At 40.7% G+C, this 18,811-nt stretch overlaps 1 protein-coding gene across 9 annotated transcripts in view; it reads right to left on the bottom strand.

The window, feature by feature from the left end:
- LOC129542658 (putative RNA-binding protein 46) overlaps nucleotides 1–18,811 on the bottom strand; it is a 141,751-nt gene that overhangs the window by 79,571 nt on the left and 43,369 nt on the right. For 2 of the 9 annotated variants that reach the window (XM_088827925.1, XM_088827924.1), the window contains exon 6: nucleotides 3,241–3,300. The exons of the other annotated variants lie outside the window; for them this stretch is intronic. In XM_088827925.1, coding sequence (XP_088684051.1) covers nucleotides 3,245–3,300 — 56 coding nt within the window. In that variant the 3' untranslated portion in view covers nucleotides 3,241–3,244. The remainder of the gene's footprint in view (nucleotides 1–3,240; nucleotides 3,301–18,811) is intronic. 9 annotated transcript variants of the gene reach the window in all.

Genomic DNA, 18,811 nt, shown 5'->3' with positions numbered 1-18,811 from the left:
CGCATCATAATTCAAGAGCATCAATTCTTTGCACTCAACCTTCTTTATAGTCCAACTCTCATATCCGTAGGTGACTACGGGAAAAACCATAGCTCTGACCATATAGACCTTGTTAGCAAAGTGATGGCTTCTTTTTAATATACTGTCTAGGGGCTTCCCTGATAGCTCAGTTGATAAAGAATCTGCCTGCAATGCAAGAGATTCCTGGGTTGGGAAAATCTGCTAGAGAAGGAATAGGCTACCCAACCCAGCATTCTTGGACTTCCTTTGTGGTTCAGCTGGTAAAGAATTCACTTGCTTGAGGGAGACCTGTGCTCGATCCCTGGGTCTGGAAGATCCTCTGGATAAGGAAAAGACTACTGACTCCAGTATTCTGGACTGCAAAATGCCATGGACATGCACAGTCCATGGGGTCACAAGGAGTTGGACATGACTGAGAGGCTTTCACTTTCACTTAGGTTTCTCATAGCTTTCCTCCCAAGGAGCAAGCATATTTTAACTTCAAGGCTGCAGTCACTGTCCACAGATAAATTTGGAGCTCAAGAAAAGAAAATCTGTAACTGCTTCCACTTTTTCACCATTTCCCACAAAGTGACGGGATCAGATGCTGTGACCTTAGTTTTCTGAATGTTGAGTTAAGCCAGCTTTTTCACTCTCCTCTTTCACCCTTATCAAGAGGCTTGTTAGATTCTCTTCACTTTCTATCATGAGAGTGGTATCATTTGAATATCGGAGGTTCTTGATATTTCTCCTGGCAGTCTTGATTCTAGCTTGTGATTCATCCAGCCTGGAATTTCACATAGCGTACTCTGCATATATATAAGTTAAATAAGCAAGGGGACAATATCCAGCACTCCCATACTCTTTTTCCAGTTTTGAACCAGTCAGTTGTACTACATTTGGGTCTGTTATTCCATGACCTGCACACAGGTTTTCTTGCTTCTCAGGAGACAGGTGAGTGGTATGGTATTCTCATCTCCTGAAGAACTTTCCAGTTTGTTGTGATTCATACAGTGAAAAGCTTTAGACGTAGTCAATGAAGCAGAATCAGATGCTTTCCTGGAATTCCTTTGCTTTTTCTATGATACAATGAATGCTGGCAATTAAATCTCTGGTTCCTCTGCCTTTTCTAAAAGGCATCTGGAAGTTGTACATCTGGCTTGTACATCTGGAAGTTCTCAATGTGCATACTACTGAAGTCTATCCTGAAGAATTTTGAGCATTATCTTGCTAGTATATGAAATGAGTGCAATCGTATGGTAGTTTGAACATTCTCTGGCATTACCCTTCTTTGGGACTGGAATGAAAACTGACCTTTTTCAGTTCTGTGGCCACTGCTAAGTTTTCCAAATTTGCTGGCATATTCAGTGCAGTACTTTAACAACATCATCTTTTAGGATTTGAAATCGCTCATCAGAATTCCTTCATCTCCACTAGCTTTGTTTATAGTAATGCTTCATAAAGCCCACTTCAATTCACACTCCAGATGTCTGGCTCTGGGTGAGCGACTATGGCATTATGGTTATCTGGGTCATTAAGACCTTTCTTGTATAGTTTGTCTGTATATTCTTGATACCTATTCTGAATCTCTTCTGCTTCTGTTAGGTCCTTACTTTTTCTTTCCTTTATTGTGACCATCCTTGCATAAAATGTTCCCTTGATAAGTCCACTTTCTTAAAGAGGTTTTTCTATTGTTCTCCTCTATCTCTCTGCATTGCTCATTTAAGAAGGCCTTTTTATCTATCCTTCCTGTTTTCTGCAACTCTATATTAAAGTTGGGTTTATCTTTCCCTTTCTCCCTTGCCTTTTGCTTCTCTTCTTTCTTCAGCTATTTGTAAAACCTCTTCAGATAATCACTTTGCCTTCTTGCATTTTTTTTTTTGAGATGACTTTGGTCACCACCTCCTGTACAATGTTTTAAACTTCCATCCATAGTTCTTCAGGCACTCTGTCTACCAGATCTAATCCCTTGACTCTTTTCATCATTTCCACTGTATTAATCATAATGGATACGATTTAGGTCATACCTTAATGGTTTAATGGTTTTCCCTACTTTTCAACTTAAGTCTATATTTTGCAGTAAGGAACTCATGATCTGAGCCACAGTCAGCTCCAGGTCTTGTTTTTGCTGACTGTATAGTGCATGTTCATTTTTAGCTGCAAAGAATATAATCAGTTTGACTTTGGTATTGACCATCTGGTCAAAACTGTAAGTCTTTGCCCTGCTTCATTTTGTACTCCAAGGCTAAATTTGCCATGCTATTCCAGGTATTGCTTCACTTTCTACTTTTGCATTCCAACCAAAAGTGTGATTCTTTCATGGATCATGGCCTTATCATGGCAAAGGAGCTTGTATAACTTAATGAAGCTATGAGCTATGCCATGCAGGGTCACCCAAGATGATTGGGTCATAGTGAAGAGTTCTGCAAAATGAGGTCTAGTGGGGGAACAGATGGCAAACCACTCCAGTATTTTTGCTGCAAGAACCCCATGAACAGTATTTAAAGTATGAGTTACAGTTATTATTTATTGAGCATTTAGTAAGTACAAACAATAACTACACACGATTAGCAGTGTTCAGTCCTTACAGGAGCCTTACCAGGCAAGTACTACTGATTTTCTCTTTAACATGGAGGAAGCTGAGGTACAGAGATGTAAAATCTTTCTCAAGAACATACGGATTATTTCCCAGTGAACTTCAACGTTTTCTTTTTTGTCTCTATATGTAAAAATGAATTTAGATACTAATAATCTTTACTCAAACTCTAAACTACCTTTAATTTCCTACTAAAATTTACCCTCCTCAGTACCACATTGAAAAAGCTAAGTGAATCCTAATATAATTTTTATTCTAAACTGTATCAATAATAGTTTGGTTTAAAAAAAATCTGAAAAAATCAGACTTCCACTGTCAAATTAGTTTGGAGAAATCTGGGGTAATCTGCTTATGTTTATTTCAACTACATCTACTTTAAATACTGTTTGTCATCCTGGTGCTTTACAACGTACACACTAGCCTGTTTAAAGTTTTGAGAAGTCTGAAAATATGGACCAGGCAAACTTTTTAAAACTTTGTGTAATGCATCTATAATCAACAAAGCTATAATCATCAAAAATTGTCACAAGGTTTCATTGGACAATTTTAAATATTTCTTCTTAAAATTGTAAGAAGAATAATTTATAACTAGCTTTCTGAAAACTAAATATATCACTTAATATTCCTAAGAGGCTTTTTCTTACCTGTTTATTTTCTCCAAATTCTTCTACATAGGTCCAGGCTGAAGAGACTGTGTTCCCTGTCTGTAAGCAGTGAAGACAGAAAAGAATTGAGTCTTTAGATTGATGTTATCCCTAGCTTGGAAGTGATAGAATCCTTGATAACTTCAGTTAAAATTATCTGATCGGTAAATATGAAAATAAATTTAGAGGAAAAGAAACAAGTGATAGTTATTTCTGAAGTTCTGCAAAGATGAACAAAGAGCAGTATTTTGCTTTTGGAATGAAAATTATGATTTAATACATTAACACAATTAACATATCTTTCTATACAAATTAAGACCTTATTAGTTGGTTTTCCCAAGAAGGACTACTCTACCAATAAAATAAGAAAAATATTTAAAAAACAAATGAGATTGCCCAATTTTTGATAAGTGGAGAGCCAAAGAACCTAAGTGAATTTGAAAAAAATCAATATCCTTTCCCTCTGTGTTAAAAAGAAATAAATAGCCAAAATAATACTCAGCTCAGCTCAGCTCAGCTCAGCCGCTCAGTCGTGTCCGACTCTCCGCGACCCCATGAATTACAGCACGCCAGGCCTCCCTGTCCATCACCAACTCCCAGAGTACACTCAAACTCATGTCCACAGAGTCGGTGATGCCATCCAGCCATCTCATTCTCTGTCGTCCCCTTCTCCTCCCGCCCCCAACCTTTCCCAGCATCAGAGTCTTTTCCAGTGAGTCAACTCGTCGCATGAGGTGGCCAAAGTATTGCAGTTTCAGCTTTAGCATCAGTCCCTCCAATGAACATCCAGGATTGATCTCCTTTAGAATGGACTGGTTGGATCTCCTTGCAGTATAAGGGACTCTCAAGAGTCTTCTCCAACACCACAGTTCAAAAGCATCGATTCTTCAGCGATCAGCTTTCTTCACAGTCCAACTCTCACATCCATACATGATCTTATTATCAGTTAAATTTGATTCACCTGAAACCTAACTTAGTTATATACAGCATAACTGAATGTGCATCCATTTTGGTGGATCTCTGTATTCAAGTATGAACAAGTAAAAAATGTTTGATCCACATAAAACTATAGACATTTAAATACTGATCTTACAGATAACTCAGCAGAAAAAGTCACATTTTCTGATTTTTATGTAATAAATTAGGTATTTAGTCAACCCTTCCCAATGAGAACTAAATACCCAGACATTTATTAAAACAAAGGCTAACTATCTGAAAGCACTGAGAATGGTTAAGACTGAAGAACTGTGGGACTGTGAGCTTACACAAGAAGAAACTCAAAGAGGTGTGCACATCTTCTGGATGTATGCTTTGCCTACAGAGACTGGCAAGTTCTAAAGAGGGACCTGAGAGACAAAGAAGAGGGCAAGATACAGACAAATTTCTGAGGATAATAGGACAAAAACTGGAATTGAGGAGCATGTCTAGAACCCTGAATAAAACTGAACTAGAAGTAGACCAATTTTAATTTAGTTCAGATGACTAAATTCAAATCTCCTCAATACCTGCCAAGATTAAGACAATCTGGGGTTGCCAGTCCTACGGTCACCTTTTTAAAGCAAGCATATTAGCTTTCAGATCATCACAACGTTTTTCATATATGAAACCTGGCATTCAATTGAAAAGAACCAATCATATAAAAAGATAAAAAGTGAAAAGATAAAATAACATGACCTAAAATCACAAGAAACAGAAGTCAACAGTAACAGAGCTATATAGGAAATGTAGACAAATTTTTCAGAACTAGACATCAAAATAATTATGACTGCCATCCTCAAGGAAATAAAAAAGACTGAAAATTTTGGAAGAAAAATATAAATCAAAACAAAAAAATCAAATGAAATTTCAGAACTGAGAAATTCAAATAATTACTTTATCATGTTAGACACAGATGAAAAAGGAATTCATGAGCGAAAAGACAAGCCTGAAAAAACATGCAGACTAAGCGTAGAGAAGAACGGAAAAGTACAGAAAGAACACAGCAGACACACGGGAGGCCGTAAAATGGCCCACAATTCAAAACTGGAGAACCATACAGAAATACAGAGAAAGTGGGACAAAAGCAACGTAAGAAAACAGAGTAACTTAGAACTTTCTAAAACAAGTGAAAAACACTGATCCGGATTAGAAGGGGTGCAAGTTCCAATTAAGACAAAAACTAACAGAATTACACCGAAGTCTACCATAGTAATACTTCTGAAAATCACAGGAGAAACAGAAAATATTAAGAGTAGCCAGAGGAGTTTATAATAAAGGAGTAATGGGGGCAGTCCCACGATGGCCAAGGAACAGGACGGGAGACCATTTTCTTTCCCACAAATTCATCAAAAGAACATCTGAACGCTGAGCAACTTCCACAAAACAACTTCTGAACGCTGGCAGAGGACACCAGGCACCCAGAAAGGCAGCTCATTCTCTTCGAAAGGAGGTGGGACAAAATATAAAAGATAAGAAGAGAGACCAAAGAGTTAGGGACGGAGACCCGACCTGGAGAGGGAGCCGTGAAGGGAGAGAAGTTTCCAAACAGTGGGAAACCCTCTCGCAGGCGGGTATGGGGAGCTTTGGAATCTCAGAGGGCAACATAACCCAGAGGGAGGAGAAAAAAAAAAAAACACACAGAAGAGGTGCCTAACCCCAACTGCCAAGGGAGCAGCAGCCCAGACGCTCGCACCCACCACTAGTGAGCAGGGGCTGGACAGGGAGGCTGGGGCGGCATCATCGGTCCTCAGGGTAAGGACCAGGTCTGAATGCCCTGAGGACTATCTGAGGAAGCTAATGAGAGACAGCAACCCAAATTGGGGGATCGCTAGAGAGGAAAAATAGAGAGAGAACTTTCCCACGGAAGGCTCTAACACGCAGCCTGGCTCGCTCACAGAACAAAGGACTAAGAGAATACCCTAAAAGAGCGAGCCAGCTGCATACAGCCCACCCCTCACCCCACCCCTCGCCAGGGCAGAAAGGCAGGCATGTGAGAGCCAGAGCCAGAAGGCGGGGGCTGCTCCAGTCTCGGCCCCACAGACGGATCCTCCACCAGACTGGGAGCAGGCCCCCAGCTGCTAACCACGTCTACCAGGGATCCTGGACGGTTGACACCTGCCAGGACATTGCAGTCTGAGGTCAGCTCCCCAGAGGAGATACACAGCTGAGATGGCGCTCCCGTGGGGTACCAGGGAAACTGAGCGGCTGGGACCAGGGAGGTGGTAAGACGCACAGCCCACCTGGGACAGTGCACTCGCCAAGCACCTGGTCACCTGAGCTGCTTGGACCTGGGAAGGGCACAGAACGGATGCCCAACCGAGTCTGTGCCCTTGTGGAGTTCCTGAGAACCTGAGTGGCTTAGATCTGGGAAGTGCACAAAACGCAGGGCCGGCTTTGAACAGTTCCCCTGCAGAGCACCCTGGAGCCTGAGCAGTGCAGACCCGGAAAGCACACACCTCTGTGAGCGGGGCAAACCCAGTGTGGTCCATGCACTGCGAGCACTCCCACACATGCCAGCATATTTGTTTGCAGCGTTCCTCCCTCCCCACAGCACAACTGAGCAAGTCAGCCTAAATAACTGACCATGTCTGCCCCCTTGTGTCAGGGCAGAAATTGGAAGAGACTTGCAAACAGAGGAAGCCAAAATAAACAAATAAGAGAGAACCACTCTGGAAATGACAGGTGCAGCATATTAAAACCCTGTAGTTAACATTGACTAAGCACTGGAGGGGGCCTATAGACCTTGAGAACAAGTACAAGCTGGAACAAGGAACTACCTAAAACTGAACTGACCCCACACTGCCCACAGCAGCTCCAGAGAAACTCCTATTTTTACTATAATCACTTTTTAAATTTTTAAAAAAATTTAGTTCTTTATTACTCCTTTAATTTTCATTTTTATAACCTACAATTATCTTGCAAAAAAGACCATATTTTTAAAGAAAATTTCACATATATATATTTATAACTTTTGTGGCTGATTTTGTTTTCTATTTTTAAATTGTATTTTTGAGAGTCTAACTTCTACTCTAGATTTTTAACCTTTGCTTTTGGGTATTTGTTACCAATTTTGTACCTTTAAGAATCTAATCTTCAGTATCCATTTCCGCTCAAGGGTGTGATTACTGGTCTGACTGCACTCTCCCCTTTTGACTCTTCCTTTTCCCCCATAGGTCGCCTCTTATCTCCTCCCTCCCGCTTCTCTTCTCTACTTAACTCTGTGAATCTCTCTGGGTGTTCCGGGCTGTGGCGAGCACTTAGGGAACTGATTTCTGGCTAGATGGGTCTCTTCCCTTTTGACTTCCCACTCTTCTCCTCCTGGTCACCTCTATCTCCCGCCTCCCTCTTCTCTTCTCTGTGTAACTCTGTGAACATCTCTGAGGGGTCCAGATTGTGGAGAAACTTTTCATCATTAACCTAGGTGTTTTATTATCCAAATAATGTGCTGGATAGATGGAGAAGTCTTGAGGCTACTGTAAGAATAAGACTGAAACCCAGAGGCAGAAGGCTTAACTCCAAAACTTGAGAACATCAGAGAAATCCTGATTTCAGGGAATACTTATAGACAGCTCATCCAAAAGCCTTCATACCTACACTGAAACCAAACTCCACCTAAGAGCTAACAAGTTCCACAGCAAGACATACCAAGCTAATTCTCCAGCAAAGCAGGAACACAGCCATGAGCATTAAAAGACAGGCTGCCCAGGGCCATACCAAACCCACTGACACCCCAAAACTCACTACTGACACTTCATTGCACTCCAGAGAAGTGATCCAGCTCCACCCACCAGAACACAGACACGAGCTCCCCTAACTAGGAAACCTTGACAAGCCACTAGTCCAACCCCACCCACAGGGAGGAACCGCCACAATAAAGAGGAACCACAAGCAATCAGAATACAGAAGGGCCACTCCAAACACAGCAACATAAACAAGATGAAGAGGCAGAGGAATACCCAGCAGGTAAAGGAACAGGATAAATGCCAACCAAACCAAACAAAAGGTGAGGAGACAAGGAGTCTACCTGAAAAAGAATTCAGAATGATAGTAAATATGATCCAAAATCTTGAAAACAAAATGGAGTTACAGATAAATAGATTAAAGACAAGGCTTGAGAAGACACAATAAATGTTTAACAAGGACCTACAAGAAATAAAGAGTCAATCAATAATGAATAATGCAATAACTGAGATCAAAAGCACTCTGGAGGGAACCAACAGTAGAATAACTGAGGCAGAAGACAGGATAAGTGAGGTGGAAGATAGAATGGTGGAACTAAATGAAGCAGAGAGGAAAAAAGAAAAAAGAATTAAAAGCAATGAGGACAACCTCAGAGACCTCTGGGACAATGTTAAATCTCTCAACATTTGAATCGTAGGAGTCCCAGAAGAAGACAAAAATAAAGGGCATGAGAAAATACTTGAGGAGATAATAGTTGAAAACGTCCCTAAAATGGGGAAGGAAATAGCCACCCAAATCCAAGAAACCCAGAGAGTCCCAAATAGGATAAACCCAAGGCAAAACACCCTAAGACACATATTAATCAAACTAACAAAGATCAAATGCAAAGAGCAAATATTAAAAGCAGCAAGGGAAAAACAACAAATAACACAAAAGGGGATTCCCATAAGGATAACAGCTGATCTTTCAACAGAAACTCTTCAGGCCAGGAGGGAATGGCAAGGCATACTTAAAGTGATGAAAGAGAAAAACCTACAACCCAGATTACTGTACCCAGCAAGGATCTCACTCAAATATGAAGGAGAAATCAAAAGCTTTACAGACAAGCAAAAGCTGAGAGAATTCAGCACCACCAAACCAGCTCTCCAACAAATGCTAAAGGATCGTCTTTAGACAGGAAACGCAGAAAAGGTTTATAAACTCGAACCCAAAGCAACAAAGTAAATGGCAATGGGATCATACTTCTCAATAATTACCTTAAATGTAAATGGGCTGAATGCCTCAACCAAATACAAGGACTGCTGAAGGGATACCAAAACAAACCCCTATACATGCTGTCTACAAGAGACCCACCCCAAACCAAGGGACACATACAGACTGAAAGTGAAGGGCTAGAAAAAGCTATTTCATACAAATGGAAACCAAAAGAAAGCAGGAGTAGGAATACTCATATCAGATAAAATAGATTTTTAAACAAAGGCCATGAAAAGAGACAAAGAAGGACACTACATAATGATCAAAGGATCAATCCAAGAAGAGGATATAACAATTAAAAATATATATGCACCCAACATACGAGCCTCTCAATATACAAGGCAAATGCTAACAAGTATGAAAGGGGAAGTTAACAGTAATGCAATAATAGTGGGAGACTTTAATACCCCACTTTTACCTGTGGATAGATCAACCACAGATAATTAGCAAGGAAACACAAACTTTAAATGGTACAGTGGACCAGTTAGACCTAACTGATATCTATAGGACAGTTCAGTTCAGTTCAGTCGCTCAGTCGTGTCCGACTCTCCGCGACCCCATGAATCACAGCACGCCAGGCCTCCCTGTCCATCACCAACTCCCGGAGTACACTCAAACTCATGTCCACAGAGTCGGTGATGCCATCCAGCCATCTCATTCTCCGTCGTCCCCTTCTCCTCCCGCCCCCAACCTTTCCCAGCATCAGAGTCTTTTCCAGTGAGTCAGCTCGTCTCATGAGGTGGCCAAAGTATTGGAGTTTCAGCTTTAGCATCAGTCCCTCCAATGAACATCCAGGATTGATCTCCTCTAGAATGGACTGGTTGGATCTCCTTGCAGTATAAGGGACTCTCAAGAGTCTTCTCCAACACCACAGTTCAAAAGCATCGATTCTTCGGCGATCAGCTTTCTTCACAGTCCAACTCTCACATCCATACATGACCACGGGAAAAACCATTGCCTTGACTAGACGGACCTTGGTCGGCAAAGTAATGTCTCTGCTTTTTAATATACTATCAAGGTTGGTCATAACTTTCCTTCCAAGGAGCAAGCGTCTTTTAATTTCATGGCTGCAATCAGCATCTGCAGTGATTTTGGAGCCCAAAAAAACAAAGTCTGACACTGTTTCCACTGTTTTTCCATCTATTTCCCATGAAGTGATGGGACCAGATGCCATGATCTTTGTTTTCTGAATGTTGAGCTTCAAGCCAACCTTTTCACTCTCCTCTTTCACTTTCTCCACCCTAAAACAATGAATTTCACCTTTTCCTCAAGTCACACAGAACATTCTCTAGGACTGATCACATCCTGGGCCATAAAATCTAGCCTTCAGTTCAGTTCAGTCACTCAGTCATGTCCGACTCTTTGTGACCCCATGAATCACAGCATGCCAGGCCTCCTAGCCTTAGTACATTCAAAAACACTGAAAAAGTTTCAAGCATCTAAGATTAGATGTCAATTACAGGGAAAAAACTATTGAAAACACAAACATATGGAGGAGCAGCTTCTGCTGCTGCTGTTAAGTCACTTCAGTCATGTCTGACTCTGTGCAACCCCATAGATGGCAGCCCAACAGGCTCCCCCGTTCCCGGGATTCCCAGGCAAGAACACTGGAGTGGGTTGCCATTTCCTTCTCCAATGCATGAAAGGAAAAGTGAAGTTGCTCAGTCGCTCAGTCGTGTCCGACTCTTAGCGACCCCATGGACTGCAGCCTACCAGGCTCCTCCGTCCATGGGATTTTCCAGGCGAGAGTACTGGAGTGGGTTGCCATTGCCTTCTCCAACATGCTTCTGAGTAACCAACAAATCATAGAAGAAATCAAAAAGGAAATGAAAATATACATAGAAACAAATCAAAATGAAAACACAACAACCCAAAACCTATGGGACTCAGTAAAAGCAGTGCTAAGGGGGAGGTTCACAGCAATACAGGCTTACCTCAAGAAACAAGAGAAAAGTCAAATAAATAACCTAACTCTACACCTAAAGCAACTAGAAAAAGACGAAATGAAGAACACCAGGGTTGGTAGAAGGAAAGAAATCACAAAAATTAGGGCAGAAATAAATGGAAAAGAAACAAAGGAGGCTATAGCAAAAATCAACAAAACTAAAAGCTGGTTCTTTGAGAAGATAAATAAAATTGACAAACCATTAGCCAGACTCATCAAGAAAAAAACGGAGAAGAATAAAATCAACAAAATTAGAAATGAAAATGGAGAAATCAAAACAGACAACACAGACATACAAAGGATCATGAGAGACTACTATCAGTAACTATATGCCAATAAAATGGACAACTTGGAAGAAATGGACAAATTCTTAGAAAAGTATGAGCCAAAAACTGAACCAGGAAGAAGCTAAAACTCTGAACAGACCCATTACAAGTATGGAAACAGAAACTGTACTCAGAAATCTTCCAACAAACAGAAGCCCAGGACCAGATGGCTTCACAGCTGAATTCTACCACAATTTTAGAGAAGAGCTAACGACTATCCTACTCAAACTCTTCCAGAAAATTGCAGAGGAAGGTAAACTCCCAAACTCATTCTATGAGGCCACCATCACCCTAATACAAAAACCAGACAAAGACACCACAAAAAAAGAAAACTACAGGCCAATATCACTGACGAACATAGATGCAAAAATCCTCACCAAAATGCTAGCAAACAGAATCCAACAACATTTTAAAAACATCACACATCATGACCAAGTGGGCTTTATCCTAGGGATGCAAGGATTCTTCAATATTCACAAGTCAATGTGTCACATTAACAAATTGAAGGATAAAAACCATATGCTTATTTCAATAGATTCAGAGAAAGCCTTTGACAAAATTCAACATCCATTTATGATAAAAAAAAAAAAAAAAAAAACTCTCCAGAAAGAAGACATAGAAGAACATAAGTTCAGATCAATTCAGTCACTCAGTCGTGTCCGACTCTTTGCGACCCCATGAATCACAGCACGCCAGGCCTCCCTGTCAATCACCAACTCCCGGAGTTCACTCAAACTCATGTCCATTGAGTCGGTGATGCCATCCAGCCATCTCACTCTCTGTCGTCCCCTTCTCCTCCTGCCCCCCCAATCCCTCCCAGCATCAGAGTCTTTTCCAGTGAGTCAACTCTTCGCATGAGGTGGCCAAAGTACTGGAGCTTCAGCTTTAGCATCAGTCCTTCCAATGAACACCCAGGACTGATCTCCTTAAGAATGGACTGGTTGGATTTCCTTGCAGTCCAAGGGACTCTCAAGAGTCTTGTTCCAACACCACAGTTCAAAAGAATCAATTCTTTGGCACTCAGCTTTCTTTATGGTCCAACTCTCACATCCATACATGACCACGGGAAAAACCATAGCCTTGACTAGATGGACCTTTGTTGGCAAAGTAATGTCTCTGCTTTTTAATATGCTATCTAGGTTGGTCATAACTTTCCTTCCAAGGAGTAAGTGTCTTTTAATTTCATGGCTGCAATCAGCATCCGCAGTGATTTTGGAGCCCCCAAAAATAAAGTCTGACACTGTTTCCACTGTTTCTCCATCTATTCCCATGAAGTGATGGGTCCAGATGCCATGAACTTAGTTTTCTGAATCTTGAGCTTCAAGCCAACCTTTTCACTCTCCTCTTTCACTTTCATCAAGAGGCTTTTGAGTTCCTCTTCACTTTCTGCCATAAGGGTGGTGTCATCTGCATATCTGAGGTTATTAATATTTCTCCAAGAAATCTTGATTCCAGCTTGTGCTTCTTCCAGCCCAGTGTTCCTCATGATGTACTCTGCACAGAAGTTAAATAAGCAGGGTGACAATATACAGCCTTGACGTACTCCTTTTCCCATTTGGAAACAGTCTGTTGTTCCATGTCCAGTTCTAACTGTTGCTTCCTGACCTGCATACAGGTTTCTCAAGAGGCAAGTCAGGTGGTCTGGTATTCCCATCTCTTTCAGATTTTTTCCAGTTTATTGTGATCCACACAGTCAAAGGCTTTGGCGTAGTCAATGAAGCAGAAATAGATGTTTTTCTGGTACTCTCTTGCTTTCTCCATGATCCAGAGGATGTTGGCAATTTGATCTCTGGTGCCTCTGCCTTTTCTAAAACCAGCTTGAACATCTGGAAGTTCACGGTTCACGTATTGCTGAAGCCTGGCTTGGAGAATTTTGAGCATGACTTTACTAGCGTGTGAGATGAGTGCAACCGTGCGGTAGTTTGAGCATTCTTTGGCATTGCCTTTCTTTGGGATTGGAATGAAAATTGACCTTTTCCAGCCCTGTGGCCACTGCTGAGTTTTCCAAATTTGCTGGCATATTGAGTGCAGCACTTTCACAGTATCATCTTTCAGGATTGGAAATAGCTCAACCGGAATTCCATCACCTCCACTAGCTTTGTTCATAGTGATGCTTTCTAAGGCCCACTTGACATCATATTCCAAGATGTCTGGCTATAGGTGAGTGATCACACCATTGTGATTATCTTGGTCATGAAGATCTTTTTTGTACAGTTCTTCTGTGTATTCTTGCCACCTCTTCGAGTACAAAATGAAGCAGGGCAAAGGCTAATAGTTTTGCCAAAAGGATGCACTGGTCATAGCAAACACCCTCTTCCAACAACACAAGAGAAGACTCTACACATGGACATCACCAGATGGTCAACACTGAAATCAGATCGATTATATTCTTTGCAGCCAAAGATGGAGAAGCTCTATACAGTTAGCAAAAATAAGACTGGGAGCTGACTGTGACTCAGATCATGAACTCCTTATTGCCAAATTCAGACTGAAATTGAAGAAAGTAGGGAAAAACATTAGACCATTCAGATATGACCTAAATCAAATCCCTTATGATTATACAGTGGAAGTGAGAAATAGATTTAAGGGACTAGATCTGATAGATAGAGTGCCTGATGAACTCTGGACGGAGGTTTGTGACACTGTCCAGGAGACAGGGATCAAGACCATCCCCATGGAAAAGAAATGCAAAAAAGCAAAACGGCTGTTTGGGGAGGCCTTACAAATAGCTGTGAAAAGCAAAGGAGAAAAGGAAAGATATAAGCATCTGAATGCAGAGTTTCAAAGAATAGCAAGGAGAGATAAGAAAGCCTTCCTCAGCAATCAGTGCAAAGAAATAGAGGAAAACAACAGAATAGGAAAGATTAGAGATTTCGTGAAGAAAATCAGAGATACCAAGGGAACATTTCATGCAAAGATGGGCTTGATAAAGGACAGAAATGGTATGGACCTAACAGAAAGAACATACCTCAACATAATAAAAGCCATATATGTTTATCACACAACAAACATTATCCTCAATGGTGAAAAATTGGAGGCACTTCCCCTAAAGTTAGGAATAAGACAAGCAGTCACCACTACTATTCAACATAGTTTTGGAAGTTTTAGCCACAGCAATCAGAGAAGAAAAAGAAATTAAAAGGAATCCAGATTGGACAAGAAGAAGTAAAACTCTCACTGTGTGCAGATGACATGATCCTCTACACAGAAAACCCTAGAGACACCACCAAAAAATTACCAGAGCTAACCAATAAATATGGTAAAGTTGCAGGATATAAAATTAATACACAGAAATCCCTTGCATACACTAACAATGAGAAAACAGAGAAATTAAGGAAACAATACCATTCACCATTGTGACAAAAAGAAGAAAATAGGAATACATCTACCTAAAGAAACAAAAAACGTATACATAGAAAACTTTAAAACACTGATGAAAGAAATCAAAGAGGACACAAATATATAGAGAAATATACCATGTTCATGGATCAGAAGAACCAATAGAGTGAAAATGAGTATGCTACCCAAAGCAGTCTGTAGATTCAATGCAATCTCTATGAAGCTACAACAGTACTTTTCACAGAACTAGAACAAATAATTTCACAATTTGTATGGAAATACAAAAAACCTTGAATAGACAAAGCAATCTTGAGAGAGAAGAATGGAACTGGAGGAATCAACCTTCTTGACTTCAGACTATACTACAAAACTACAGTCATCAAGACAGTGTGGTACTGGCACAAAGACACATATATAGATCACTGGAACAAAAGAGAAAGCCCAGAGATAAATCCACACACCGATGGACACCTTATCTTTGACAAAGGAGGCAACAATATACAACGCAGAAAAGACAATCTCTGTAACAAGTGGTGCTCCAAAAACTTGTCAACTACATGTAAAAGAATGAAATTGGAACACTTTCTAACACCATATACAAAAATAAATACTCAAAATGGATTAAAGACCTAAATGTAAGACCAGAAACTATAAAAATCCTAGTGGAAAACATAGGCATATCACTGTCTGACATAAATCACAGCAAGATCCTCTATGATCCACCTCCTAGAGTAATGGAAAAAAAGAAAAATAAACAAATGGGACCTAAGTGAACTTAAAAGCTTTTGCACAACGAAGGAAACTATAAGCAAGGTGAAAAGACAGCCTTCAGAGTGGGAGAAAATAATAACAAATGAAGCAACTGACAAAGAATTAATCTCAAAAATATACAAACAGCTCATGCAGCTCAATACCAGAAAACTAAACGACCTAATCAAAAAATGGGCCAAAGAACTAAACAGACATTTCTCCTAAGAAGACATACAGATGGCTGGCTAACACATGAAAAAATGCTCAACATCCCTCATTATCAGAGAAATGCAAATCAAAACCACAATGAGGTACCATTTCACGCTAGTCAGAATGGCTGCTATCCAAAAGTCTACATGCAATAAATGCTGGAGTGGGTGTGGAGAGAAGGGAACCCTCTTACACTGTCGGTGGGAATGCAAACTAGTACAGCCACTATGGAGAACAGTGTGGAGATTCCTTAAAAAACTGGAAATAGAGCTGCCATATGACTCAGAAATTCCACTGCTGGGCATATATACCGAGGAAACCAGAATTGAAAGAGACATGTGTACCCCAATGTTCATCACAGTACTGTTTATAATAGCCAGGATATGGAAGCAACCTAGATGTCCATCTGCACACGAATGGATAAGAAAGCTGTGGTACATATACACAATGGAATATTACTCAGCCATTAAAAAGAATACATTTGAATCAGTTCTAATGAGGTGGACGAAACTGGAGCTTATTATACAGAGTGAAGTAAGTCAGAAAGAAAAACACCAATACAGTATATTAATGCATATGTATGGCATTTAGAAAGATGGTAACAATAACCCTGTATACGAGACAGCAAAAGAGACACAGATGTATAGAACAGTCTTTTGGACTCTGTGGGAGAGGGCGAGGGTGGGATGATTTGGGAGAATGGCATTGAAACATGTATATTATCACACGTGAAACGAATCACCAGTCCAGGTTCAATGCATGAAACAGATGCTCAAAGCCAGTGCGCTGGGACGACCCTGAGGGATGGGATGGGATGGGGAGGGAGACGGGAGGGGGGTTCAGAATGGGGACACATGTATACCCGTGGCAGATTCATGTCAATGTATGGCAAAAACCATCACGATATTGTAAAGTAATTAGCCTCCAATTAAAATAAATAAAGGAGTAAGAAGCAAATTTCAGCTGACTTCTCAACAGAAACAACAGAAGCCTGAAGACTGAATGGAAATAACCTCAAGGAATTAATGAAAAGTAACAGTTGATATAGTAAAAATACCCTTTCAAAAATCAGATGAATTAAGGACATAGGCAAACAAACTGAGGTAACCTGTCACTGGCATATTCATACCAAAGAAAACACAAATGAATATTCTTTGAGCAGAATAAAGAATTAATCATAGTTGATGCTTGGTATTATCAGAAAATAAAGAGCAAAGGAGGGAAATGATATATAAACAGTACAAATCTATGTTAACTAAAATCTACTATAATTAGGTATGTGGGGGTTAAAACATAGTCTTAAGACATATGGAAATATCAAGACACTACAAAAAATTGGAAGAGAACAGTGTATTAAGGGCCTTGCATTGTCTGAAATGGAATAAAAGCACTAATCAATATTAGATTTCAATAACTTAAGAATACATGTTGGGGGCTCCCCTGGTGGTTCAACGGTTAAGACTCTGGACTTCCACCACAGGGATTGCGAGTTCAATCCTGGTCAGGGAACAAAGATCCTGCACGCCAGGTGGTGCAACCCCCCAAAAGAAGACATATTGGAGGCTACAAGGTTAAAACTAGAATAATAAAGACTCTATGACTAATATCGGAGAAGGCAATGGCAAGCCACTCCAGTACCCTTGCCTAGAAAATCCCATGGATGGAGGAGCCTGGTAGGCTGCAGTCCGTGGGGTCGCTAAGGGTCGGACTCGACTGAGCGACTTCACTTTCACTTTTCACACATTGGAGAAGGAAATGGCAACCCACTCCAGTGTTCTTGCCTGGAGAATCCCAGGGACGGGGGAGCCTGGTGGGCTTCCGTCTGTGGGGTCACACAGAGTCGGACACGACTGAAGTGACTTAGCAGCAGCAGCAGCAGCAGCATGACTAATATAGCTAAAAGAGGAAGACAGAAAAAAAGCGACTAAATAATCCATTAAAAGAAGGCAAGAAAGGAGAAAAGGGGAAGAGTACACAAGGACTCAGAACAAGGAATAGAAGGCAAAGGGCAAGACAAGAAACTTAATTCTTAACGTTCGTGTAAGTACAATAAATGCAAGCTGATCAAACACTTAAAACACAGACTTTCAACAAAACCAAATAACAGCAACAAAAACAACAGTAACTCTACATTGGAGTCATCTTAAAACTAAGATACAGGGAAAGTAAAAGTTCAAAAATAGAAGAAAATACATGTGGAAACCTTAATCAAAAGAAAGCCTGGAAAGCTATGTTAATATCAAAAGTATTCTTTAAGGCAGGAAAGAATGATAGGAGTCAAGATGGCCAAGAAAAATATCAATAACCTCATATATGCAGATACCACTCTCATGACACAAAATGAAGAGGAACTAAAAAGCCTCTTGATAAGGGTGAAAGAGGAGAGTGAAAAAGCTGGCTTAAAAGTCAGCTCCAAAAAACTAAGATCATGGGCATCAAGTCCCATCACTCCATGGCAAATAGATGGGGAATAAGTAGAAACAGCAGCAGATTTTATTTTGTTGGGCTTCAAAATCACTGCAGATGGTGACTGCAGCCACAAAATTAAAAGACGCTTTCCCCTTGGGAAAAAAGCTATGACAAACCTAAACAGTGTATTAAAAAGCAGAGACATCACTTTTGGTCCATAAGCTTTGGTTTTCCCAGTAGTCATGTATAGATGTGAGAGACCATCAAGAAGGCTGAAATTGATGCTTCTTTATTGTGGTGCCAGAGAAGACTCCTGAGAGTCCTTTGGACAGCAAGGAGATCAAACCAGTCAATCCTAAAGGAAATCAACCCTGACTACTCATTGGAAGGACTGATGCTGAAGGTGAAGCTCCAATACCTGCTGAGAAGAGCCGACTCACTGGAAAATACCCTGACGCTGGGAAAGATAAGGGCAGGAGGAGACGGAGTCAAAAGAGGATGAGATGGTTGGATGGCATCACCAGCTCAATGGACCAGAGTTTGAGCAAACTCCGGGAGACAGAGAAGGACAGGGAAGTCTGGTGTGATGCAGTCTATGGGGTAGCAGAGTCAGACACAACTTAGCCACTGAACAAAACAACTACAATGCATTACAGAGATAGAATGACACAGTATGACA

The sequence above is a fragment of the Moschus berezovskii genome, chromosome 19, assembly GCF_049115385.1.
Source record: "Moschus berezovskii isolate FMDL1 chromosome 19, NW_MosBer_1.0, whole genome shotgun sequence".
In the NCBI taxonomy this organism is placed as follows: Eukaryota; Metazoa; Chordata; class Mammalia; order Artiodactyla; family Moschidae; genus Moschus; species Moschus berezovskii.
This window is presented reverse-complemented; position numbering and strand designations above follow the sequence as displayed.